Genomic DNA, 25871 nt, shown 5'->3' with positions numbered 1-25871 from the left:
CAATACATTTAATTAACTCAAACTCCGTAAAAATTAGCCTCTAATCCGAAGTCTATTTTATCACTTGATTAGAGAAAAGAAACCAACCACTAATTGTTGATTATTGAAGATTAGAAAAATTAAAAAGCTTCATTACAAGCATATTTGGTCTATAACTTAACAAAAATAAATATTGTTCATTCAAAAAAGGTGCAACTTAAAATGGTCTGTAATAATGTAAGAAGGCTCATACACTCGAGAGTAGCACTGAATAACACTTAATAATTGACCATTTATGTATTGATGATAGCCTTTAAAGTGTATAGAGGAAAGACTCCATTTCAAACATATTGCACTGTCTTGGAAGCCATTGTTATATCAGAAGCTTCAGATTAGCACTGAGCATTATCAATAGTCTTCTCCTCTGGATATCACTTCCTTGCAGGTTGGCCTCAGTAAAATGGTATGCTCAAACTGAGAAACATAGCTCCCCTTGTTATCACATAATGGTGGGTAGGCCTGTCCAGGATTATTAACGAAACATCAAGTTTGCTAAAAGCACCCGAAACACACCCGCCATCAGAATCAAAATCATATCAAAGAAGTAAGGAATACTATCTCCATTAGTACGAGGCATTTTGGAGAAACGAGCTGATGCTCATAGTGGACAATATCATACCATTGTGGAGAGTCGAGGTTCCTAACATGATATCAATAGAATCCTCAAACAAAGAAGTTGTGAGACTCGAAGGTGTAGTCAAAAGTGACTCGAGTGTCGAACAAATGGTGTACTTTGTTCGAGGGCTCTAGAAAAGGAGTCGAGTCTTGATTAAGAGAAGGCTATTCGAGGACTCCATAGGCCTCTGGAGAGGCTCTATGGTGCACTTTGTTCAAGAGGAGGATTGTTGAGTTTAGGAATACATCTCCATTGGTATGATGTCTTTTGGGGAAACAAAAAACAAAGTCACGAGAGCTTATACTCAAAGTGGACAATAACATACCATTGTGGAAAGTCGAGGTTCCTAACAATGAGTCGGTGCACACTAACTAGATTTAAACTTTCCTCTTTATGAAAAGGGAAACAAGAAAATTCCAAGCTGATTTACACTAATTCATCTCTTAATATCATGTCAAAGATATAAAGCTAATAAGGGTAGAAGAGGAGCACCTGAACGATGCCGGAATCACACAAATTCTTTAATGCCATAAGGTACTTAGTCTCCCCGAGGCGATCCAAATATCGTCTGCAGAATGCCAACGTCGAGAAGTTATTATTAATGGTCGCCAACAGTTGCTTGGCTCTTGGCAACCTCAGTGGAACATGGCCAACGTCAAAGTTCTTCATGTAGTGGCTACATTCAAGATCTTCTCTAACGTATCCTTTCCCTGGATAAAACATAGATGATCCGCAGTATCAACAAGAGCAATCTGTAATACATATCAATTACTTCCAAACTTGCATAAATTCTTACCAGTTGATCCAAAAGTTTCAATTGCAAAGAATTCACCCTCTTCCATTTTGGTTTGCTCCCCTCCTTTCACAATAGGAACGGATTTACCCGCATGGATCTGGTAACGACCAATGCTATGTCCATTCAAGTTTCGAATGCTTTTGACTGAAAACAAAAAAAGGTTGTTCATTAAAATCTATTCTAAAATGCACAAATTCACTAACTAACATGCTTTAATGATGTAGGAGAGGCTTCATAAGATAAAGACCAAAATGTTCAAAGCTGCCGAGTAAGAAGATGGGACGGATTTTGGAATATTCGAGATTCAACGCTCTTTGTATAGCCTATCGTCAGGTACTTTGAAGTCGATTTCCCAATTCGTTATCACTATGGATTAGTTTTTTGCCTTTTATATTTATGAGTGTTCGGGCTAACTTAAATGAAATACAATACCTTGATACACCTTTCCATTAATTTCGACCTCGTATGACTCCATGACCTCCTGGATTGCAGCACCAACATCACAAAGTCGTACGTCGATTCCAGACTCCTAAAAGAGTAAGCGAGATTATTAGCAGGGGATTCGAGCAACCACCAAATTCATTTGAAATATCAATAAATCGAAGTCTAGTGCTTTTATAATGCAATCTTTAAGCGAATAAACAAACGTAGAATAAGTATAATCTATCGAACTTTTTTCATAGTTGGATTGCACTCTTTGATAGTAACTTGATAAATAGTTGTTTTAACTGCAAATATTTTCATCCAATATGGCTTTTTGTAATTCAGTAAAAGGAAGAATGAACAAAACTTTCATTAAGATTAATTTTTTAGCGAGCAAGAGAGAGAGATAACACCAAGACACCAAAGAAGGTTTGAGATCCCACATCGGTTGGGGAGGAGAACGAAACATTATTTATAAGGGTGTGAAAACCTCCCTTTAGCAAGACACATTCTAAAAACCTCAAGGGGAAGCCTAAAAGGGAAAGCCCAAAGAGGACAATATCGGTTAGCGGTGGGCTTGGGTTGTTACAAATGGTATCAGAGCCAGACACCGGGCGGTGTGCCAGTGAGGACACTGGGCTCGAAGGTGGGTGGATTATGAGATCCCACATCGATTGGAGAGAGGAGCAAGTACCAGCGAGGACGTTGGGCCCCAAAGGTGGGTGGGATTGTGAGATCCCACATTGATTGGAGAGGGGAATGAATGCCAGCGAGGACGTTGAACCCCAAAGGAGGTGGATTGAGAGATCCCACATTGGTTGGGGAGGAGAACGAAGCATTCTTTATAAAAGTGTAGAAACCTCCCCCTAGCAGACGCGTTTTAAAAACCTTGAGAGAAAGCCTGAAAGGAAAAGCCCAAAGAGGACAATATCTGCTAGTGGTGGGCTTGGACAGTTACAAAAGGTGTATAAATAATCACCAGCTAACTCCCCCTTAGTTTGTTGTTTGAGAAATGAAGAGGCACTCGACCATCTCTTCCTTCATTGTCCCGCTGCTGTAAACAGTTGGTCGGTCCTGTTCAAGGAGTTTGGTGTTGCCTCATATCTTCCTAAAAGGATCGATGATTGCCTCTTGGAAGTGTTCAATGGCCGGTTTTAAAAGAAAAAAGGGAAATTTTATGGCATTGTGTCACTCGAGCCCTTTCGTGGAACCTTTGGACAGACAGAAATCTAAGAACCTTTGAACATGAGCTTTCTTCTTTTGCTTCTCTTTGCCTTAATATTCTCAATAGTGCTTCTTGATGATGCACAAAACACTCAAAATCTATTGTAGTTATAGCCTATTCATGATTAGAACAATTGGAAAATCTTCCTATAGTAGTCCTTTGGGAAGGGGTTCCCTCAACCCCTTTCCTTAGGTTGTTCTTTTGGCATTTGAGTGAACATAAATATCTCACAAATTCTTTAAAAAAATAAATAAATAAGAAAAACATTTACCAAATCCTACCTTGATGCCAGTGTTCGTTGCTTCACGTGAGGCTTCGAGTAGTGGATCGAACATAGGATTGAATGCAACTGTAAATGCACAATCAATTATGCATCCTGCACTCACCAATAAACCAGTTTCAATGACTCCTCGAATATGTTATTATCCACAAGATACACGGCAAAGTCACTGAAATACAATATTTACCATCAATATGTGTTCCAAAATCCAATTTCATGACATCATCGTACTGAAGCACGGTCTTATCTCCGGTGTTCGGAGTCCAATGAGCAGCAACCCTGAAAGAAAAGAATCCAGACCATCAATAAATACTAGAGAAAATAATATATATTTGATTCCACGTCTTTAATATTACCAGTTCAAAGAACATCCTGTAGGAAATGCTATGCCTGCTTGCAAGCCATTCTCGGATATTAGCTTTCGAACCGTGTTTTCTAATGTCTCACATAGGTCAGTCATTAACATCCCTGGCTTCACTATGCTTCTTATGTATTTTCTTACCTAATAGCAATGAGAAGGACAAAAAAAGGTTAGGTAATTCTAAAGCGTTGCAGATCCTCCCAATTTTCTGGACTAACAATCTCATAGCAATATAAACACTAATATGATCACGTTACATTACCTGACGATGAACTTCAGCTGCTCGTCGAACAGAATTGTACATTGGCTTTTCAAGGCGCTCCAACTCCCTCTTCTCTTCAGATGTAGTCCTCCACAGGTTACTGATGTAGATAACAAAGAAAATAGAGTCAGATATCGATGACTTCGATAAAGAATCTGCATAGCTACATTTAAGTTTCCAGACACTACAAGGTTTTGATGAATATCCCTTTTAACTATTGTATCGTATTGTGGCATAACGGAGAACTTTTAGAATTCTCCATTATCCTGTTCATGAATGGTTGGACAACCAATCCCCTCTTGTTCTGTAACTCAATAAAGTACACAAGGGCGAACTATTTTTAGTAAGAAATCGAGCTTTCATTGTGAAAAATGAACGAATGTATAAGGACATACGAAACTAAGCCCTCAAAATGAGTCCTCAACTACAAGAAACGGCTTTAATCCAAAATAATACAACCAAGTTGATAATTAAAAAACCGACGCATGAAATCTCAACACCTCCAAAGACTCCTCTACCCCACTAAAAATTCTACTATTCCTCTCTAGCCACACTCCCCTCAAGATAGCAAAACAGCAGGCATGCCATAACCCTCTCCTTATCTCGAAAATGAGGATTCACCAGTATTCTCTCAATTAAAGAGTGGTCGTCCCAATTACGCACCACAGTAACTCTACACAAACTAAAGCATTGATTTTAGAGGGAGTAGACAAACAAGCATTCCCACGAAAGATAATCCCGATCCTCCATTGCGGCCACAAAATTAAGGTAGAATGTCATTGGACTTAATCATGGGTGTTTACTCTCCCATGTAAGACTTTCCAACCAAAGAGGACTTTACAAACGAGGGGAAAATGCAGCTTGATAACTGTGAGATCCCACGTTAGTTGGGAGGAGAACGAAGCATTCTTTATAAAGGTGTGGAAACCCTCTCCCTAGAAGACGCGTTTTAAAAACCTTGAGGGGAAACCCGAAAGGGAAAGTCCAAAGAGGACAATATCTACTAGCGGTAGGCTTGGGCTGTTAACCATAGCAGTCCATAGATTTTTACTAAACTCTTTCAACCCACCACCAGAAGTCCACTCATAAGGGTGCAATCATACAACATATTCTTATGCCACAAGACATTTGATTCTTTGAAGAATTTCAACCGCGATTTTGCCAACATTCCTCATCACATAATCACAGTCTACTAATGCCTAAACATCTCACCTCCACGAGCATTGAGACAACCTCCCATCTAACTAGGTGAGATCCCCCATCCTCTTCAATTCCTAACACCTAGAGACTGGGATTCTAAACAAGAAGGGGAAATAAACATGGATCCCACTCGAACACAGACTGAATCTAGGTGCGTTTCTCTCCCTTAGAGAAAAAGATTTTTTTCCATAAAGAAAGCCTTCTCCAGATTTTCTCCACTACTAGGCTGCAAAACAACACAATCTTCATATTACCACATAGAGGAAGCCCCAAATACGGACAAGGCAGCTCGATAACCTCATAGCCCACTGAAGAAGGTCAAGGGAAAACTTATTCAAAAGGGCTATGCACAGTCATAAATATACCATGTTTAATATATTGCTCACGAAACAATATACGTTTTGAACAATAATATTTGACACGAACATTATTATCGTGCAGCTTTAAAACCAAGTATTATACTCACTCATCCTTGTACTGTTGAATTTCACCCTCCGGAAAATCCCCAGACGGGAAAAGATCAACGATCGGAATAGATGGTGGATCCGTCTGTTGAGGCGTCTCTTTCTTTTTCCTATTCATGAAAGAAAAATATAAAACTTGGAGACAGCCTTGCAATCCCAAGACATAAGGGAACGCATATGCACACAAGAAGCAGTTCAACTAAAAATAAATTATTCTCACTTGCTTTTATTTTTCTTCTTCTTTTTCTTTGACCCTTCTGCAAAATGGGGGAAAATATCAGCTTAGTACTAAAATCAGTAAAACCATCTATAAAATGGAATTAAAAATCTCCATTAATGTCTAACCTTATAATAAAATTACTTTTCAATACTTCCAATCAAAAAGTTATTAATTACGAAAAATATTACTAGCGGAGCGCAGAAGAGTACAAGTAAAACTTCGATTTTTTAAAATTTACAAATCTACCGTACACAAAATCGAAAGTTTAAGGACTTATTAGGCACTTTCGAAAGTTTAAGAATCAAATAAACACAAATCTCAAAGTATTAGAGACTAAATATGGATATAACCTACTTCATGAACAAAAAAGCCAACCAAGAAAAACTACGAAAAGGAGTGCAGCGTTTGGTGGTTCGAATAGCAATTACATGCGCCAACTCCAACTCCGAACATCCTCCTTCAACCATCAATACCCAACAAAGTTCCCCTGCTCCATTCTAACCAAATATTCCACAACATAGTGAGAGGGAAAAAGGCAAACAGACAAACAACTCACTCCGTGTTTACCTCAAAATAGAGAATTAATGATAAAACGTGCATCATCATCGCAAAAAACATATCAGAAGTATGCGAGTAGTGACACCCCAGACCTTGGTACCCATTAGCAAAAGGAAAAGGCTACAACAGTGATTTAAATATTTCAAAACATAAATTAGAAAGACTACAACAAGGACAAAAGAAAAATCTCACCTGAGTAACGTTTATGGTGTTAATCTTCCCTACAACAAACAAGGTACAAAAAAAACCAAATTTTCTTTGAAATTTTCAACTTTGGAGAAAAAAATATGGAGAGATAGAGAGTGATAAATTAAACTGGACTTTCACTTGAAAGGAACAATAAATAAAAAACGACCAATGTACACGAATTAAAAGGTCGACCCATAATTCGAACTAAGAAAGGGAGCTTATATTTCAATCTATCAACCAAAAAGGCCTTTACAAAAACAAAAATCGAAAGAGGACGAATTGCCCATCGACTAAATGATGGACGGTATTGGGGAGTTCTGGGGACTTGGCTCTGGTGGAAAATCCCTTCTTTCCACCAGAGCCAAGTCCCACCAGCAACAGGATATCACTCATATTAACTCACAACAGCAAAACACTGAGCTACAAAGCATCAATATACAAAAGAAACTTCTCAAACCATTTAGCTATGCGACCCAAATTTCTAAGCCTCAAATTTCCTATTCCCAGCACGCCTAAAAGCCTCAAGCTAGGTCATTTAAAAGATACCTTAAGTTCCTTAACACAAGAAAATTAGCCAAAGTACTTGCTATCAAGCATAATGAAGTATTGTCATAAGCAAACAACAAATAAAAAAGATGATGAACTCAACTCTAAATTGAACATGAAGGAACTGCAACAACTGATTGGACCTAATCTGAAGCTAATCAATCCAAAAGATATGAAACCTTCAAATTTTCTTAGGGAATTTCATTATATATATTTGGAACCCTAATAAGGGTTTTCCCACGATTCTCTGTATTCATTCAACAATCAGAATCAAACAAGAATCCAGCTATGAAAACAAAACAATTCACCTTTCACATCATCTCCGTCCTTTTGCGACGCCGGAGCAAGTTCGACGGAATCCTGTTCATTCCCATTACTGGGTTCTGAAGCCCCATCTTCGTGAACAGGAACTTCTTTGTGATTTTCGTCGGCCATAGTTAGAAAAACCTTAGCGGTGGAGATTGCTATCAACCAGAGGAATAATAGTATCAACAAAACAAAAGAAGGGAATGTAAATCAAAAGAAACATAAAAAAACCTGAAGCAGTAACAACTTACGGATTTTTTCTCCTTTGGCTTGAACGATGAAAAAGAGGAAAGTTGTGGATGAAAGAACCCTATTGCGCCGGGAAAATAAGAGTTGAAAATTGGTGGGTTCTTACCAAAATTTGGTTTTGTTTAAGGCTTAAACCCTTTTGTGACGAGGGGGACATATATAGTCTATTGACATGTGCGAGCCTTGGCCCTTGGGTTGGATCCTCTAGCTCAAACCACTTAAACTTGAACATCTCAAAAACAAATCTTTTCGATCATCGTCTTTTGACTTAGCTATTTTGCTATTTTTTTTTTAAATGTTTTTTTTTGTTTTGATTTGTTGTTTGTTCTTTGTGGTTTTGATTTCATTGATATGGTTATCTGTTAAGGTTGCGATTTGTTTCGTACTTTGTTAGACTTGTTATGTTTTTATTTGTTTTTGTTCAATATTAGTCGTATTAGTTCTTTTTTTAAGGTAGGTTTTGATATATCTTTTGTATGGAAGTCTAAGAGTGGAATGCGCTTTGAATGATGAAGGAGGACATGCGTCAGACGGTGAGATATGCAACGTGTCACAACCCAACAATGGTTGTGCCCCCAAGTATGTCATTGAGGACGATGACTAGTACGATTGACAAAGACAAATCTCGCCTAAGATCCGACGAAGCCATAAAGTCGGGGCGAAAAATATATATAGGGCTTAATTCCCCTCAAAACTGGTCGCGAGCATGTCAAGATCACGATGCCGCACAGTAAAAAATGTAGGATCATAACACAACGCGCCACGACAATAGCAGCTGATTTGATTCGACATGCAAATGTAGTCCAACCTGATAACTTGCATGCGACCCAAACCGCCCACCTAACCCAATTTGATTCTGTAGCTCCTCTCCCCACCGTGCCATGTGTCGTGCAATAGGGCGAAAAATATATATAGGGCTACTCATGTGTATCAATATTCATTTAAAATGAAAAGTAAATTGTGATCGAGTCAAAGATCCCAACATATCTCTCTCGCTGACCTATTATCGGGCTCGACAATAATATCATATAAAATAAGTACTAATATAGTAGTCCACTTCAATCAAGACTGCTACCTGTGTTAAACTCGACACCACTTTATATTTGATATCAACACAAACACTATAGCATATTGTACAAAGTACCACACCCGGGCAAAATCTCTATTTTGCAGGTCTCTCGTGTTGTTTATCACTAAGTCAACTTGGCACATCAACCGCTTAATTAATACTAACTATAAGAAAAAAAAAAAAAACTTTTAATTATAAAATGGTGTCGTCAATAATAGATTAAATTTAAAAGAAAAATAAATATACAAAAGAGTTGATTGATTGGATGGAATAGCCATTTATGTACGGATTTCAATTTGTACTTGATTTTGACTTTTGATAACTTCAAATCCGCTTGTTTGATTATTTTAAAAGATAAAATGGAGAACGTCTCGCTGGATACGGCGTCGTGTGGTTCAAAAAATAGAATTTTAACAATTTACTAATTTTTAAATAGAAGAATCTAATAATATTAATTTATATTGTTTCATTTTAATCCTAAGTTTGTTAGATATTAGTTGCATTTGTTTGAAATAATGTTTGAAATAATGTTTGAAATAATGGCATTTTTTATTGTTCAAAAAATAAAAATAATTATTGGCTTTGTTTATTAAAAATGTTCGTCATAGTTGAAACCAATAATTGACTAAAAATCATTAAAAAATAAAAATAAAAATAAAATGCATTATAAAATGGAATAATAATTGTAGACATGACCCTTGCCCTTTTCTTTACATGACCCAACCCTATCTTTTAATATTACCAATTATAAATTCAACCTCACACCAAGCTTATAAAAACATTATAATATAAACTATACAAAACATTTAATTCTTCGACTCAACTCAATCTAACTCAAATAAATTCATAACAGTACCCCAACCGTAAATTATTTGAATTGATTGGTTCAAGTTGTTTCGATCATTTATTCAAATTTTGTTTTTGTATGTACGCCGGACTCTAAAGAAGGTGGATTGTGATATCCCACGTGATTGGGAAGGAGAACGAAATATCCTTTATAAGGGTGTAAAAATGTTTCCCTAGAGGATAATATCTGCTAGCGGTGGGCGAGGGCCGTTACAATTGAACCAACCCAGTTCATAAAATTTTTATTTATTTGAACCCAACTTAACCCAACACAAATAAGTTCATAACCGTATAGGAAGGAAGACATAAAATATTGAAAGTTGTTGTGTTATAAATATTGGAGGGTTGTGTTGAGTGGTTGGGAGAGGCATCATAGGTGTTGTTGAGAGGGATGAAGGGGTTTGGGTTGAGGAACAAGGAAAGGGTGGAAGGTGGTAAGAGGCTGCTAATCAGTGTAAATGTTGTGGGAAGTTCAGGTCCATTAAGATTTGTGGCGAAGGAGGAAGATTTGGTGTGTGAAGTTATTCATGCTGCGCTCAAATCTTATGCTCGTCAAGCTCGTCTTCCTCTACTTGGCACTCATGCTTCCAACTTTCTTCTCTATTCTTCTAATTCTGAGGACCCATATGCCTGTAATTTCTGCTACCCTTTCTCTAATATTCTTCTTTTTTGTTGTTTATTTCAATCTTTAAATTTGGGATATGGTTTGGGTTCATGTTTTGTGGCAGCTCTTAATCCAATGGAAACCATAGGATCAAAGCAAGCAAGAAACTTTGTGCTATGCAAGAAGGTAGCCACAGCATCCCCATTGCCAGCTGATCAAAACATGAAAAAGCTAATGACACTAAAGGAAAGCCATGGCTGGAAGGCTTGGATTAACAAGTCCTTAAGTTTTTAAGATACCCTCCCATTCATATATCTCTTACTATATTCATATATCTCTTACTATATTGTATCATCGAACAAGGTAATTTTAAAGAACGTTCGTTAAACCGCTCTCACAACACATACATAATCTAAGCGTTCTTAAACCTACACAATGCTCTGATTTAAACCGTAAAGAAAATCAAAGGAGAAGTCTTCACATAAACGAATTCATAACTCATTCAGGATTAAGATCGAATATATATGTATATTTTTTTCTTACGTATATTTGGTTAACTAAGATCCACCGTTTCTTCTTCTTCTTCTTCTATCCACACTTGTGGATTTGAGATGCGATATCTTTAGCAACCTTTTGTGCATCAAAATTAGATCCATATAGCCCTCTCCTTGATAGTCCTACACAATATAACCCATTCTTTCCCTTCCAATGGTTAGGGTAGCTAGGTTTCGGTAGTCCATCGTCGTTCAAAAGATACTCATCTCCCTGCATCGATATCATTTATGTTATTCGATTTCATTTCTTAAAAAAAAAAAAAAAAAAAAACTTTAAAACTTATGTCTGTTTAGTACATGAACTTAAAAAAAAAATGTCTAATAGATCTCTAAACTTAATATCTATTCATACCTTCAACCACAAATTTGTTGACCTTTTGAAGCCGGTGCAGAATATTATAGAGTCGAATGGATAATATTTTCCATTTTTAAAAAATATATTATTGCCATTTATGCTTGAGATTTCTGTAGGCAAGACCTGCAAAATTAGGAAGGAAACAAAAAAGTTAATATAATAAATTCATTTTCACCTCGGGATGCGTAAACCGTTAGTTAACAAACAAAAAGATGATTGATCGTTAATTTACAGACTAAATTTTTGACATTTAGACGATTTTAGTAATATATTCTTCGTCCCTATTCCCGTAAGAAAAACAAGGAGAAATTTTTTCTCGAGATCCAAACGTGTTGTATGAAAGTACCTGAATTTGACCGGATTTAATTTTGTGAACAGTTCCTCGATCAATAACAGGATATTTTCCATACTTAACTTTCATGGCCATTGGGCCCTCAGCTGGTTTGTTGATTCCATATTTAGTGGGGTTTCCATAAACTAGTTTGCTCGCCATCATGATTAACCAATCCACAAACCCAACTGAACAATACTTCAACATAACCAATCCAAAGTTCACCATTCTTCTGGACACCACATGAACCTGTTTCATCGTAAACACGTTTATTAAAAATAAGTTTCCACACCTTTAGGGGCCAACGTCTTTGCTAGCACACCATTTAGTGTTTGGTTACCCTCTATAACAACCTAAACTCACTGCTGTTAGCAGATATTGTTCTCTTTAACGCATTACATATCGCCATCAACCTCACGGTTTAAGACGCGTCTATTAACAAATGGGCTAAATGTTCTAAATGATCTTTCGTTATTAAATATATTAAAATTCTTGAATTTTACCTATAAATGTATAAAACATTCCTAACTAGGCGATTTTGGAAAGAAAATGGAAATAAAAAATTGTTGCATTAAATAGTAATATCAAAATATATTTTACGTGAAAGAAATGAATTTCCTTTACTAGCAAGTTGAATTTTGCTTCATGAATTAAGTAACATTCAGACTAAATATTCAAAACATATATTAATAAAAATAAAATAAAAATAAAAAAAATATTTCAATACCAAATATATATCTATATATAATAATAATTTAAAAGTTTGATATTTGGTCACCTGAAATAGTATTGGAGATTATGGCACCAATCATGTGATATGTCCCATAATTAATTAAAATAATTAAATAAATGGAATAAATAAAAAATACAAAAGGTTTAAATTTATATATATATGGTATGGCCAATCTTCCAACATGACCCATTTGTTATTATACTTAAAAATAGTAAAATTTAACAAATTTGATAATTTTAAGCTATTAAATAATCCAACATGCCATAAAAGAAATTCATTTGTATCACGAAAAATAAATAAAGCTTAAATTTGATAAATATATCTTTTATGTGTAAATATGTAAATTAATTTTTTTTATTTTTATTAAAAATAATATTCTCGATTTATTTCAAAAAGTTAAAAAAAATAAAATTTGTATAATTATTTTAGTTATTGAAATTTTAAAATTGTTTGATATAATTATAAATAAAATAATTTAAAACCGATATTATATATATAAATAAATAAATAAAGATATTACCGGGCTTCGAATAAGCAGGGAAGTATGGGCACCATGAAGAGCAAGATCCAAACCGATTTCCATACCGGAATTACCCGACCCGACAACCAAAACATTCTTCCCTTCATACCCCTTCCCTGATTTAAACTCAGTGGAGTGAATAACTTCGCCGCCGAATCCCCCAATCCCCTCAACTACCGGCGTGTAAGCGTCCGCCGTCTCTCCAGTCGCCACCACCAAAAACCCACCGGAAAACTCCTCAATTTCACCGTCGTCCAACTTCCTAGCTCTGACCCGCCATTTCTTCTCCGCAGAATCGAACTCCGCCGCCTCCACATTCCGGCGATACAGCGGGTGGATTCCAAAATTCGCGGTGTAACTGTCCAAATAGTCGAGGAAATTGGCTTTGGGAACGTATTTAGGAGCGGAGGAAGGGAAGGGCATTCCGGGAAGCTGGCAAAATTTCTTTGGGAGGTGGAGGTGAAGACGGTCGTAGGAGTGCTTCCTCCAGAGGGGAACGGAACAGTCGTCTCTTTCGAGGATTATGTATGGGATTGATGAGAGGGTTAGAGTGGCGGCGGTGGCGAGACCGGAGGGACCGGCTCCGATGATTATCACTGCAATGTCCGCCATGGAAGCTCTGGTTTTGGTTTATTTGAAGGTTTACAGAGGAAGCAGGGGAATGGTGGAGGAGAAAGGAGGTTTAGAGAGACTTTTATAACACAATAATTATATGCACAAAATACACTTAACCCAATTTAAGTATAAAATTACTAAAAATATATTTTATTAACAAATATTACCATAATCAAATCCTAATTTCGGAGTTTCCATTCCAAAGTTATAACAGAATAATTTTATTAATTAATATTACCATAATGAAATATAATTTCCAAATATTTTTGTTTAAAGAATAATTTTATTAAAATTATGAGGAAATATAAGAAACTTGGAAATAGAATTTAAAAAGTCTCTTTGAAGCAGGATAGGGACAGGGCGGGAATAAGGAATAAAATTATCGTCCTCGAGCCCATTCATCTAACGGGGAGAAATCTTTCTCTATTCTCTCCCCCATTCTCCATTTAAACGGAAATCTCCGCCTCTTTCGAAATGAGTCCCACGAAGCCCCGACCCAGATTGACATCTCTAATTTTACCATGTTTATTTTTCAACTCTATTTCATTTTAATCTACCGAAATATACCGAAACAAACCAAATTCATTTTAAAATCATTTTAAAAGTACAAAAACTAAAAAATATGGTACCAAAGTGGTATTTTAAATTGAAAGCTAGCTGGTATTGCAATCTTGAAGAGGTGGCATAGGCCCAAAGCTTGAGTTTTTTTTGGATAGGCCCAACGAAGCCACAAAAACTTTGATACACACGAACTCTCAACCAACTCTCTTTGTCGATTTGAGTATAGTTCAACTAAGTTTATACCCTTAATTAAGAGATCATATGTTCGAATTTCTCTAATTCCACAGGTTGTTGAACTAAATAATGATAATATCACGTTATGAACACACACTTAAATCGTGGATTCTTCTAGAGCTAAGTTTCTCTTGAAGGTAGAGGTTGAAATCTTCCTCCCCACATTTGTTGTCTTAAAAAGAGACTTAATAACATGTTCAGATGTGCGAGTTTAAAAGAAACATAGAGTTATATTTTTCGGTGTATTTTTGAAACCCTCTTAAAAATTCAAGAGTTTTTATAATAAAGTAATGTATCAATTGTTTCTGCTTCCCCTCAAGGCTTTAAAGTACGTCTTTACTTGCACACCCCGCCTCGTGTCTACCCCCTTTGGGATAGAGCCTCCTCGCTAGAACATCGCCTGGTGTCTTGCTCTGATACCATTTGTAATGACCCAAGTCCATCGCTAGCAAATATTGTTCTCTTTGGACTTTTCCTTTCGAGCTTCCCCTCACGGCTATGTGTACTAGGGAAAAGTTTCAACAACCTTGTAAAAGGGTGTTTCGTTTTCCTCTCCAACAAATATAGGATATCACAGTTTCTATCCAAAGCTAGCTGCAAGTGTATTTTTTAATTTTTTTTGGAAAGTTTTTTTTTTTTTTTTTTTTTCTGAAAATTTAAGGGTACGATTCAAAGAGGTAAAAATTCAAAAAGTATTTTTAAGACACAACTGAAAATTCAAAAGCGAATTTATCATTTCAGCCTATATTTTAATAGTAGGAGAGACAAAGTATGCAAAGTAATATATTGGTCGAGAAAGAAAAGACATTATGAGTATAACTCAACTCGATTAAGACATTATGAGAAGTTGAAGTCTCGAACGTAGAGAGAGATTTAAATGAGTGGGTATTGGAATGAGAGGAAAATGCTAATTAAATGTGAAGGAGACAATATGGGTCAGGGAGTTTGGTGAAGGACAATGTCAACACCTCTAATGGGTCAGCCCCCATAACGAGGCACGATGTGAAAGCTCACTCTTAGTAGGGAACGAGACAGGTACAAAATTTTCATTGTCATTTAAATTACACGTTTGAATTTAGGGTTTCGTTTAAAAGTAAAAAATTATAAATTACCGTAATTTTAATAGATTTTACTTTTTAATCCTTTCAATACCGGAGTTTTTTTTATTAGAGTGTCCAAAAAACTCAACTTAACTCATACGATTCAGTTTGCGTTGAGTTATAAACTTATTTGAATTGAATTGAGTTAAATTTGAATACCCATATGAGTAAGATTGAGTTTAACATCTAACCATGGTCGAGAGTCGAAAGTGGTAGTATAGACGCGGTAAAGATGGGTGGAGTGGAAAGAAAAGTAAGGGTTTGTGGGTTATATGAGGTGGGGGTGCCCCCACCCAAAGGCACCCACAAAGGCACCCAAAGGCACACAAAGGCAGAAGTTTGTAGTTTTTGATGTTCAATCATAAAGCAATTGATTACAAAATCATATGCTTTCATCTCTCACATCACTCTCCATCTTCTGCTCCATTTGCATTTATTATTCCCCTTTCTTTCTCTCTCTAAACCCTAAACCCTAAACCCATCACTTTCTTCGGGTTAAAAATATTTTCTTTTCTCTCTCCAATCAATCCCTTTTAGGCTCTGTGTCTTTAACGGTACACGTCAAGTAACCTGACTCTAATATCATTTTTAACCGCTTAAGCCCACTACCAGTAGATATTGGTTGCTTTGGCTATCTCACGTATCGTGGTTTTAAAATGCTTTTGTTGGGAAGAGGTTTCCACACCCTTACAAGGAATATTTCATTCCTCTCTCTAAAGGATGTTAGATCTCACATTTACACACTTTGTTTTTGTAATGTCTTATGTCCAAAATTCTGATCAAGATTTGAAATCCATATTCGACATTTAATTGCTCGATATCCCTCTACTTGTCTTGAAGTGGTTTTAAGAATGAAACTATTGCCATAAACCAACACGAGTCTTTTTAACATGATTGTCTCCTCATTCATTTGCTCCTATCGAAAATTTTGAGGAGATCACCCAACATAAGATTTCTCAAAACTAAACATGTTTAATTTTGAAGTTCCTATGATTAAACCATTGATAAAAAAAAAAAAAAAAAAAAAAAAAAGAGCACAATTTTAATCTATAAAACTTTGTGGCTCAATTTCTATAAACAGAGAATAAATATATCACGGGTTCATAAATAAATAAAATATGACACTCGAGTTCCAAGTAAAATAAGAGTACATGAATGAACCAAGATCTCATCTGAATGAGAGGAGTCCTAAGAATAGGATAGCTAAGAAAGACTTAAAAGAATTGAAAGTCACTATCTACACCAACAAGATGCATGTATCTATTCCGTTGCTCAATCTTAAGAACTCTACAGTTAAGCGTGGTTGGAGCAATTTTATATTGCGTTAGCTCTGGGGAATTTTCATAAGATGCATGTGATCGAGGACAAAACATGGTGAAATAACTCATATTGGTCTGTAGAGATAGTTTTTACTCTTAGAAGCGAGGAGTAAGTAACACGATTATGTCACGTGAGATATAGAGAAATATCGAGACCATCAAATATCGAATTCTAAATAAGAGACGGGAGACGGTTAATACAAAGACCCTAAATAAATGATTATGGGAATTATTGGTTTGATTCTTTCAATTAAAATCAACAAATTTATCTTTTTCCTTTTAATTGAATGAACCTTTTAAATATTGAATTAATTTTTTTCCCAATTTAAATGTGTGTCGGTTTGTGCTGTTCTGTACATAACCCCACACTGCATGTTTCTTAATAAATCTCTCTGCAAAATCCGACAGTAAAAGATGTCTTTGAACATACTCCAATTTTCATGGTGTCTTTTATTATATAGCTATTGGATATTGTCTATTTTGACCCGTTATGTATAGCTGTTAGCTTCACGATTTTAAAACACGTCTGTCAGGAAAAAGTTTTCACACCCTTATAAAGGTTAAAGATGATTCCCGTTATGGTTCCCTTTCGGTTTTGAATCAAGAAAGATGATTTAATCACTTCCCTGTTCTCTAGACATTGAGGGCGACAGCTAGTAGAGGCAGTCAAGGCAGCTGGTTTGAGCCCACAAGAGAAACAAAGGGTCAAAGGTGGTGGCAGGGAGGCTCTCATTCTCCAATATATTCTTTGAGGAGTATTACTTAGAGGAATATGCATACATTATTGGAGTGTGAGGGCATCTCTCCATCAACCCATATGCATATTCTTTACACATCTTAATTATTTGAGGGCAAATCTGTCTTTTCAAGTTTTCTACATTTATTTATTGATAATCTTTTTTAGGGATGTTTGAAAAATTGGGATGATTTGAAATGATGGATTGATTTGATATGTTTTGATCGTAAGTAATAGATTCTAGCCAATTGAAAGAATCCAGAGATCATTTCGATTCCACAAGAGCGTCCTCTGGCACACCGCCCGATGTTTAGCTTTGATACCATTTGTAACAGTCAAAGTCCACCACTAACAAATATTGTCTATTTATTTATTGTTGGAAGAATATGTCAATATGATCTTGATAAGGTGCATAGAGGAACTCTGAAAGTTACATTTGCCATCTTGCTAGCCCATGAAGGCTGACTTTTCAAAGAGAGTAAATGTCCATACACCTCTACTCATCCCCGACCATCTCACATAGTAAACGAAGTATACATTATTACATTCCTAAAGTTGAAACTCTTTCTCACTCCTTACATTAGAAAGCCTTGCAATTAAACTTGTTAATCACGGTCATAACTTGTTCTAGGAAATAATTTCTTTTAATCGTCATTTGAAGGGTTAAAAGTTTGTTTTGTAGGGAGACTGTAAATACCCACAAATTTGCATATAAAAATCTCGAGACTTCCACCATAGAAATTTGAGTATCATCTCGTCATTTCTAAGATTTCAAGTAATTCTTGTGGTAGATTGTATCCGAGTGATCATTAATTTCTCATAACAGTGATAAACAAGAACCAAAATTTATCGAACTCAAATTTAGAATTGAAAGTATTTTTTTTTTCCGAGTATTAATTAGGGTTGATGAGATTAGGTGGATGGCATTTAAGCTCAAGGGATCTTTTTCTGTGGCCTACTTATAATATAGGTTGGAAGAAAATGATATGTACACATCGAGTTGAATTGTTAAAGGCTTCATTCTTTTTCTTCTGATCATACTATGAATTGCCTCATTTATTTTACGTAAATTACACTTTAAGTCTAGCCTTGGAAAACGAGCCTCTCACTCTTGTTTCCATTACTTCGATCTGTCAAATTAAATTCCATTCCATTAGATTATACCATAATATAGTTATCATCTTCGTTAGCGGTTGCCATTTTTCGACCCATGTCGGGTTTTGTGCCACCATCTTCAATCGTTCAAGAAGATGATGATGCTGTTGAGGACAATTAGGAGAGATGTCCTACATCGATTAATAAGGAGTTGATCATGAGTTTATAAATAAGAAATCCATGAGAGCTTATGCTCAAAATAGACAATATTATACTATGGTGGAGAGTCGTGGTTCTTAACAGATACTTGATCATGAAGAGTATTGAATCAAGGATCAAAAGCATCGATTCCTTATCATGTCGAGGATCATCTTACTCGTGTTAGTGAAAAGTTTATTCCATTGCGATTGGATGATGGTTTATGTTCAGACCACTCAACCATCTTTGGATGGTGCTTATCAGACTCTTATCCAAGAACATTCTAGCAATATGATTGGGAGTAAGGTTGTCTGTAATAAGGATCATGTTTTTTGTTTGTAAGTGACACGTTGAAAATTTTGATAGGCCAAATCAACCTTACAAGATTCACTTGTCTTGCACTCACTATGAATTGAATGGTTATGCCGTGTCCACGTGTCCTAAAAATTAGGGTTACGACAATGTGACACCCGAATAAAGTAGAAGTATGTGAATGAATCAGGATAACTGAGAAAGACTTAAAATAATAATGTACACTTTTGTTTTCAGTAGCTCAATCATAGGAACTCTATAGTTGAACGTGTTTTACTTGGAGTGATGCATATGAACGAGGATAAAGCATATAGAAAGAACTCATGTATTTTCTACCGGGTTCGTGAGGGGTGGACCAAGCATGAAGGGTTAAAGTGATGGAGAGGAAAGAGCGAGAATTGTGAACATTAATGAACGTCGAAGTTAGAAAAAAAGTGATTTCCGAACAAAAATGAATGCATGTAAATTGGAAATTGACCCTACAAGATGTGCAATTTGTAAGAGAGATGTTCCTTATAAAGTAAAACCAAGCAAGCATTTAATACAACCAACTAAGCATTTAATGCATACCAACACCTCTACCAATCATAAAACAACTCTCATTTCTTTTTCTTGGAGAAAAGAAATTAGAGATGTGACACATAAATAACCAACCAAGATCGAACAGAAAGATAAGGTGGGGCAGGGAACATGTTGCCTCACAATATCATATCGCACGAGAATATTAGAGTCATCAGGTATCGAATTGAAATTGAAGTGTCGTCTAATAGAAACATATAAACATAAAAGTAGTCTCGATATGTTCATACGACATGATTATGTTATCTACTTGTTTTGTAATGCTTTTAAGAGTGAAGACCATGTAGAAACGAAATGCGATACTTGATTGTCTCGACATTCTCTTGCGACATGATCAATTTACGTACTTCTATGAGTGAAGATTATGTAGAATATGAATTTGTTACTTGATGGACTTGACATTCCTCTACGACATGACCACGTTACTTTTTTTTTTTTTTTTTTTTAGTGTTTTTGAAAGTGAAGATCATCCCTATAAACCAATATGGGTCTTTTTAGAATGTTTTTTTTTCTCACTCACCTACTTTCTAGAACTTCAGAGAGTCACTCAACATATAAACTGTTCAAAGCTAATCACATTTTACTTTAGAGTTTTTATGATTGAGTTACCGAAAAAAAAAAAAAAAGATCCGACTTGTTGATACATATCTTAAATATCAATTCTTTTTAAGTATTTTTTAGAATCACTCTCATTCGAATGTAGTTTCAGTGTCTACCATGAAGAATGTTGAGGAAAGCACCTAACCAGAGCGTTCATGACAATCAATCTCTTCGTTGAAGGCCACAAAGTCGGGTCACTTTCCATAACTCAATTCTAATGCCCAAGTTAGAAGATCCTTCTTCAAGAGATACTGCGCTTCATCCGACAGAAGCATTATTAGGAGTGTTCGTAAATTTTTTTCGATTTAAGTTGGGTTGAATTTTTGAAAAACTAACAAAATTCGAGTCTTTATGTAACATGTATTGTAGATATTGTCCCTTTTAGACATTTACGTATCGCTATCAGCCTCACGATTCTAAAACGTTTGTACTAAGGAGAGGTTTCTAGACTTTTATAAATAATGTTTTGTTCTCTTATACAACCAACGTATGATCTCACAGCAGACAAGTACGATTTTTTTTTTAAATAATTTATTTTTTTTTAAAAAAACAACTGGACAGCTCTTATACTAGGGACAAGTATGATCATTCTTAACTAAAAAATCCATAAATATATAAATAAAAATAGTTAATATCACGACAATAAATCAATAAAACAAGTTTCATAATTCAAGTTTCGAGACTCACAATACTTTTGTTCGATATTTGAGGATTCTATTGATATGGCTAAGTTTTTAGGGCATGACTCAGATATCATGTTAGATGAATACGACTCTCCACAATTGTATGATACTGTCCACTTAAGCATAAACTCTCATGGCTTGCTTTGTGCTTTTCTAAAAGATCTCGTAATAATGGAGATAGCATTATTTGATTATAAATCCACGATCATTCTCCAAATTATTCATGCACTTTGAACTTTCATCCAACAACGAGAACTACCACTATTCTTAAAAAAAAAAATGCAAAAATTAATTATTGTAAGGTAAATTTGACAATTTACTGGTTAAGTAATAGATTAAATTACCAATTTGAACCTCACTCAACTATCAATAGTTTTTTTTTTTTTTTACTAGAGAGAGAAAGCTTTAGCTCTTAGTTTCTTCATCTTCTTAGTGTCATTTTCTGGAGAGAAACACCATAATACTCAAAACCCAAATCCAAAATCCCATATCTTTTTCATTTCTCTATCTTTTTTCTTCTCTCTCCTAGCTTCTCTCTCCTAACTTCTCTCTCCTAACTTCTCTCTCTACACCATTTTTCTGTTTATTTGGGTTTGTGGGTTTAGCTTTTTGCAAGTTTTTGTGAGTTTTCCCATCTGGGTTTGATCAAATTACAACAAAAAACCTATCTTTTGAATCCCCCATGAAACCTTTCTCAAGAAAAATCAGATCTTGAGAGGAGCTTCCCCCCATTGAAGAACATCCAAAGCTTCCACCTTTTCTAAATTCCTCTTTCTTTTCACTTCCTTCATCACTAAGTTACCCACAAACAAACAAACAAACAAAAAGCTGCTAAAGCAAGAACACCAAGAACACCAAGAACACCAAGAACACCAAGAACAATATGCCCTTAGAAGGTGTTTTTATTGAACCTTCTTCAACCCCACTTCCTGATCTCTCTCTTCAAATCAGCCCTCCAAATGTTTCTTCTTCTTCTTCTTCTTCTTCTTCTTCCTCTTCCTCTTCAATTAGAACCCTCAGCCATGGATTTGCACAAACAAGTTTTGATCTTTTGATTCAAAGAAACGACCCTCGAGCTCACACCGAGCTCTCTCTAGGAACCAACAACAACAACAACAACAATTCCCTTAGCGGAGTGCCACTGAATAATCCAACACCGCCTCCTCGTCTTCGAGGGCTTTCGATGTTCGACATATCATCCGACGGGTTGCAACCGATCAAAGGGATTCCCGTGTATCACAATCGTCCATTTTCATTTTTGGGTGTGGATCAAAAAGATCATTATTTCCACCATCAATTTCCATCATCTTGCTTCTTCCCAAATTACTCGAACTCGAACGGAGTTGTTCAAATGGGTTATCATCATCATCGAGGAATCGGAGGAAATAACTCGTCTCCGAGGTTCAACAATGGAGTTGTTTCTATAGAAGCAGTTAAATCTTTGAACTATAATAATCATAGTAATTATAGTAATGCAGCTTCTTCTTCTTCTCATGTTTGTTCTCATGGAATGATGATGAGATCCAGATTTTTGCAGAAGCTTCCTGCAAAACGAAGCATGAGGGCTCCTAGAATGCGATGGACTACCTCCTTACACGCTCGCTTCGTTCACGCCGTCGAACATCTCGGCGGCCATGAAAGTAAACAACCAAAAAAATCACCTTTTTTCTTCTTTATTGTTCGATTTGATCTTCTCAACATGTTTCAATAATACCCTTTGCGTGTTTTCGCCCGTCGGTGAGTTTACTCAGTGAATTAGCTGAAATTTAGACGAAAAAGTCCAAAATCGTCAAAATTTCTACTAATTTGTCAAGCACCATCGAAGTAAATACTAAATTATTAGAGACTAGAGCGTATATTTATCGAATTTGAAAAGGGGACAAAACCCGGTTTTTGTTTTGTAGGAGCGACCCCAAAATCAGTTCTTGAGCTGATGGATGTGAAGGATCTAACACTGGCTCATGTGAAAAGCCATTTACAGGTAATGATCTCTAAAACCCTTCATTGTAATCACAAATCATTCTGTTTTCTCTCTCTTAAATGGTGAGTGATTGAATGAATGAATGAATTTTGTGTTTGTGGAGAATAGAGGAAGAGAGAGAAAGAGGGGGAAAAGGTTGTCATCATTACAAAATAATATAAACTTTGGATTCAAATATAAATAATATAGAAGAGAGAGTTATTTATTTATCTTTTGATGCAGATGTATCGAACTGTTAAGACCACTGACAAGCCTGCAGCTTCCTCAGGTAATTGGTATTGCTTGGCTCTCTTTTTTTTAATTCATTTTACTATTTCTTTTTCGATCTTCAAAATCTCGTAACGGGTCAAGAGTGTTTGGAGTGTGTGTTGGACTTTTGTTCCATTCGATTTAGTTTGGTTTGGTTTCTTATATTTAATTCAAATTGAGTTGAAGAAATCTGTAAATTTAAACGTTAATTTCGAGTTTGAATCTTCACTAAGTATCGAGGTATTTGATTTGTTGTTGGGGTAATGAAGGCCAATCAGACGGTTCGGGAGAAGATGAGGTATCGCCTACATTGGGGACGATTAGCGGGGGTCATGGCCCCAAACAATTTTCCGATCAAAGAGCTCCGCCCGACCGGTCTGGCCAGCAATCGCCCGATTTGGAATTTGGCTCCTCCACTCTTTGGTCTAATTCCTCAAGGTTACTTGCATTCAATTTTCCATTTCTCTTTTGTCTCTTACAATTTGGTGATAAATATATGTGTTTTTGCTTTGGAATTGAATATTTAGGGTAATGTTTAGTTAGGGTTTGCTTAGGGAATGTGAAGAGAATGTATATCGGATAGAATGGGAGCTTTGATGTTCGTTTAGCTCTAATAGTTTTCTTCTCAAAAAAATGTATAGCAATTTGAACAAAACTGATGAATGATGTGAAACGTCATAATTCTATCAGACATAAAATTAAATTTGGTATCAAACTACACGATCTTTCCACGTGTTTGAAAGAAAATGGTCTTACTCATTCACCTCTAAATCTTAGCTTGGGTGAGTTGTAGATCAAGCGCTTCTAAAATGGCTCGAGGTCATTGAGCCAAAAAGCCATCCTAAGAGCGCTGGGTCCGATTCGGGATTCTACCTTGTTTCTAAATCTTCATTTTGTGTATCTTAGAAATGAATTTTGTTTTTGTGGGTGTTCCTCAAATACAATCATGTTGTTTTGTGCTTCATTTTGCAGAGATGTTTGGGCAGAAACAAACGGCAATGAAATGGATGTGATTAGGCCAAGTTTGTATGCCAAAATGCAGCAGAAATGCATGCACCAAATTCAGGTAGCCTTATATAGCATGTATGGGAGTGATTGTTGTTAATTTTAAAGATGAAAAAAGTGTGGGAGAATTTGAACAAAGTATATGACAGGAATGTGATTCAGGTGCAATGAAGAAATACAATTCAGAATGCTGCAACAAACCAAGCTTGGAGTTCAGGTTAGGCAGAGCAGAGTGGGACGTGGAAGAACACTAAATTTGGTCTCTTCTTTCGATCTCTGTTGACTCAGTTTCTAATCTTGGTGAGTGCTATATATATATATATATATATATCATACACATACACAATTGGAAGAGATTTTAGCTTGGGGGGAACAAGAAGATGAAGATATATATAGTGATTTTGTTCAATGTTTTGAGCTACCATTTTTCACCTCTCTAAATCTCTCTCTTTCTTCGACGTTTGAGGAGTAAGAATCAGATCAATTCCCTAAATGCTTTTTGGGATATTGCTCAAAGTCTTGACGGTCTATATGTAGAAGAAATTGAAGAATATCTCGAAAATTCTACCAGATCTATTCGTTCTTTTTTGTCTAACAAATGGTTTGAATCGAGGAAGAAGTAGCTTCAATGAAGCCCACAAGAGAGATGAGAGGTATGTTAGTATGGAGAGAGAATGCAAAATTCTACTAGATCCATTCGTTCTTTTAGATTTCATATTTGAATTTGTTTTGATGAAATACTTTGGTAGTTATTGAAATATGAATCAAGCATGTTTGAGTCTACTTTTAGGAAACTGTTTATTGCGTTGCTTAAATGACAATAAAAAGAATGCAAAACTTAATGAATTCAATTGGATGAACATGTGAAAATACATAAAAATGTTCGAGTATTTGAAAAATATGCATTAAGTGAGCCCTTCATCGTCGACGTTGGACTCTAGTTGGTAGAAAGACTTGCAAATTGAACCATAACTGAATCAAACCAAGTTTGATCCAGTTGAACTGGACTTAACCAGCGAAAGAGCAGCCTACAAACCTGAGGAATGAGAGAACTACCTGCACAACGGTGAATGACAATCGAGGGTAGAAGGATGAGTTCCAATGAAGAAGGTGGGGATGACGTTAAGTCCGCATGACCCTTATGGGCTGGGCCACACACGTGCTACAATGACAATTACAATGGGAAGCAAGGCTGTAAGGCGGAGCGAATCCGGAAAGATGGCCTCAGTTCGGATTGTTCTCTGCAACTCGAGAACATGAAGTTGGAATCGCTAATAATCGTGGATCAGCATGCCGCGGTGAATATGTGCTCGTGACAGAAACGGAAAGAGATGGATTCGAACCCTCGGTACGAAAAACTCATACAATAGTTACATGTTTCGTACAAAAAGACTGAGTAACATGGGTGAATATGAAAATACTTAACAAGTAACCAATATGTAGATTCTTAAATCATTCTTAAGTCTTACTTGATAAGTCTTAGTCCATCGAAAAGCTAGTCACTAGGCTATACTTTTAAGTTTTAGCTCTTTGAAGCTTTTCATTCCTCATGATCTAACTCCCAAGAGTTTACCGTCTTATCATAGACTAATTCCTTGGAACTAGTCAAAGCATATAATCTATCTAGCTCCTAAAAAGCTCAATTCCTTCTTTTCTAGTCTAGTCCCCTTGGAGTGCATCATTCTCGATCACCTAACTCCTTAAAATCTAATAAATTCATCTATCTTGTTCATATATCTCATTGGAACTTATCTATCTCATCAGGGTTACTCGATATTTTTATATCTTAGTTAGCTCTTTACATCATGTTTCTGTATTTTAAAACCTATTTTTCTTTTAAATTTTTTTACTTTTTTTA

At 35.9% G+C, this 25871-nt stretch overlaps 4 protein-coding genes across 12 annotated transcripts; 2 read left to right on the top strand and 2 right to left on the bottom strand.

The window, feature by feature from the left end:
- Window positions 1-156: 156 nt before the first annotated feature.
- LOC111441818 (methionine aminopeptidase 2B-like) lies at window positions 157-7884 on the bottom strand. 2 transcript variants are annotated; one of them, XM_023078948.1, is made up of 12 exons: window positions 7737-7884; window positions 7488-7643; window positions 5887-5923; window positions 5669-5776; window positions 4003-4102; window positions 3736-3881; window positions 3567-3658; window positions 3381-3475; window positions 1884-1980; window positions 1452-1595; window positions 1148-1365; window positions 157-498 (listed from the first exon to the last, which is right to left on the bottom strand). In XM_023078948.1, exons 2-12 carry the CDS (start codon window positions 7612-7614, stop codon window positions 388-390), a joined length of 1275 nt encoding a protein of 424 aa, XP_022934716.1. In that variant the 5' UTR covers window positions 7615-7643; window positions 7737-7884; the 3' UTR covers window positions 157-387. The 2 variants fall into 2 exon arrangements, with proteins under 2 accessions (XP_022934716.1, XP_022934717.1); XM_023078949.1 differs by having other exon boundaries at window positions 7488-7626; window positions 7737-7871.
- Window positions 7885-10001: 2117 nt separating this feature from the next.
- Window positions 10002-10659, top strand: LOC111441823. Its single transcript, XM_023078959.1, has 2 exons — window positions 10002-10281; window positions 10378-10659. The coding sequence occupies exons 1-2, from the start codon at window positions 10041-10043 to the stop codon at window positions 10545-10547; spliced, it is 411 nt and encodes a 136-aa protein (XP_022934727.1). The 5' UTR covers window positions 10002-10040; the 3' UTR covers window positions 10548-10659.
- Window positions 10660-10741: 82 nt separating this feature from the next.
- On the bottom strand, window positions 10742-13361 carry LOC111441822 (probable indole-3-pyruvate monooxygenase YUCCA10). Its single transcript, XM_023078958.1, has 4 exons — window positions 12747-13361; window positions 11509-11742; window positions 11160-11285; window positions 10742-11018 (listed from the first exon to the last, which is right to left on the bottom strand). The coding sequence occupies exons 1-4, from the start codon at window positions 13356-13358 to the stop codon at window positions 10842-10844; spliced, it is 1149 nt and encodes a 382-aa protein (XP_022934726.1). The 5' UTR covers window positions 13359-13361; the 3' UTR covers window positions 10742-10841.
- On the top strand, window positions 10828-24434 carry LOC111441819 (transcription repressor KAN1-like). 8 transcript variants are annotated; one of them, XM_023078956.1, is made up of 8 exons: window positions 10828-10842; window positions 21742-22418; window positions 22683-22759; window positions 22982-23027; window positions 23278-23446; window positions 23981-24074; window positions 24163-24272; window positions 24314-24434. In XM_023078956.1, exons 2-7 carry the CDS (start codon window positions 21962-21964, stop codon window positions 24265-24267), a joined length of 948 nt encoding a protein of 315 aa, XP_022934724.1. In that variant the 5' UTR covers window positions 10828-10842; window positions 21742-21961; the 3' UTR covers window positions 24268-24272; window positions 24314-24434. The 8 variants fall into 8 exon arrangements, 7 of the variants coding, with proteins under 7 accessions (XP_022934724.1, XP_022934725.1, XP_022934719.1 ...); XM_023078957.1 differs by having other exon boundaries at window positions 10829-10839; XM_023078953.1 differs by lacking the exon at window positions 10828-10842 and having other exon boundaries at window positions 21232-22192; window positions 22316-22418.
- Window positions 24435-25871: the final 1437 nt, after the last annotated feature.

Source organism: Cucurbita moschata, unplaced genomic scaffold (genome assembly GCF_002738365.1).
Source record: "Cucurbita moschata cultivar Rifu unplaced genomic scaffold, Cmos_1.0 Cmo_Scf00004, whole genome shotgun sequence".
Classification (NCBI taxonomy): domain Eukaryota; kingdom Viridiplantae; phylum Streptophyta; class Magnoliopsida; order Cucurbitales; family Cucurbitaceae; genus Cucurbita; species Cucurbita moschata.
Note: the sequence above shows the minus strand (reverse complement) of the source record. Positions and strands in the feature narration are given on the sequence as shown.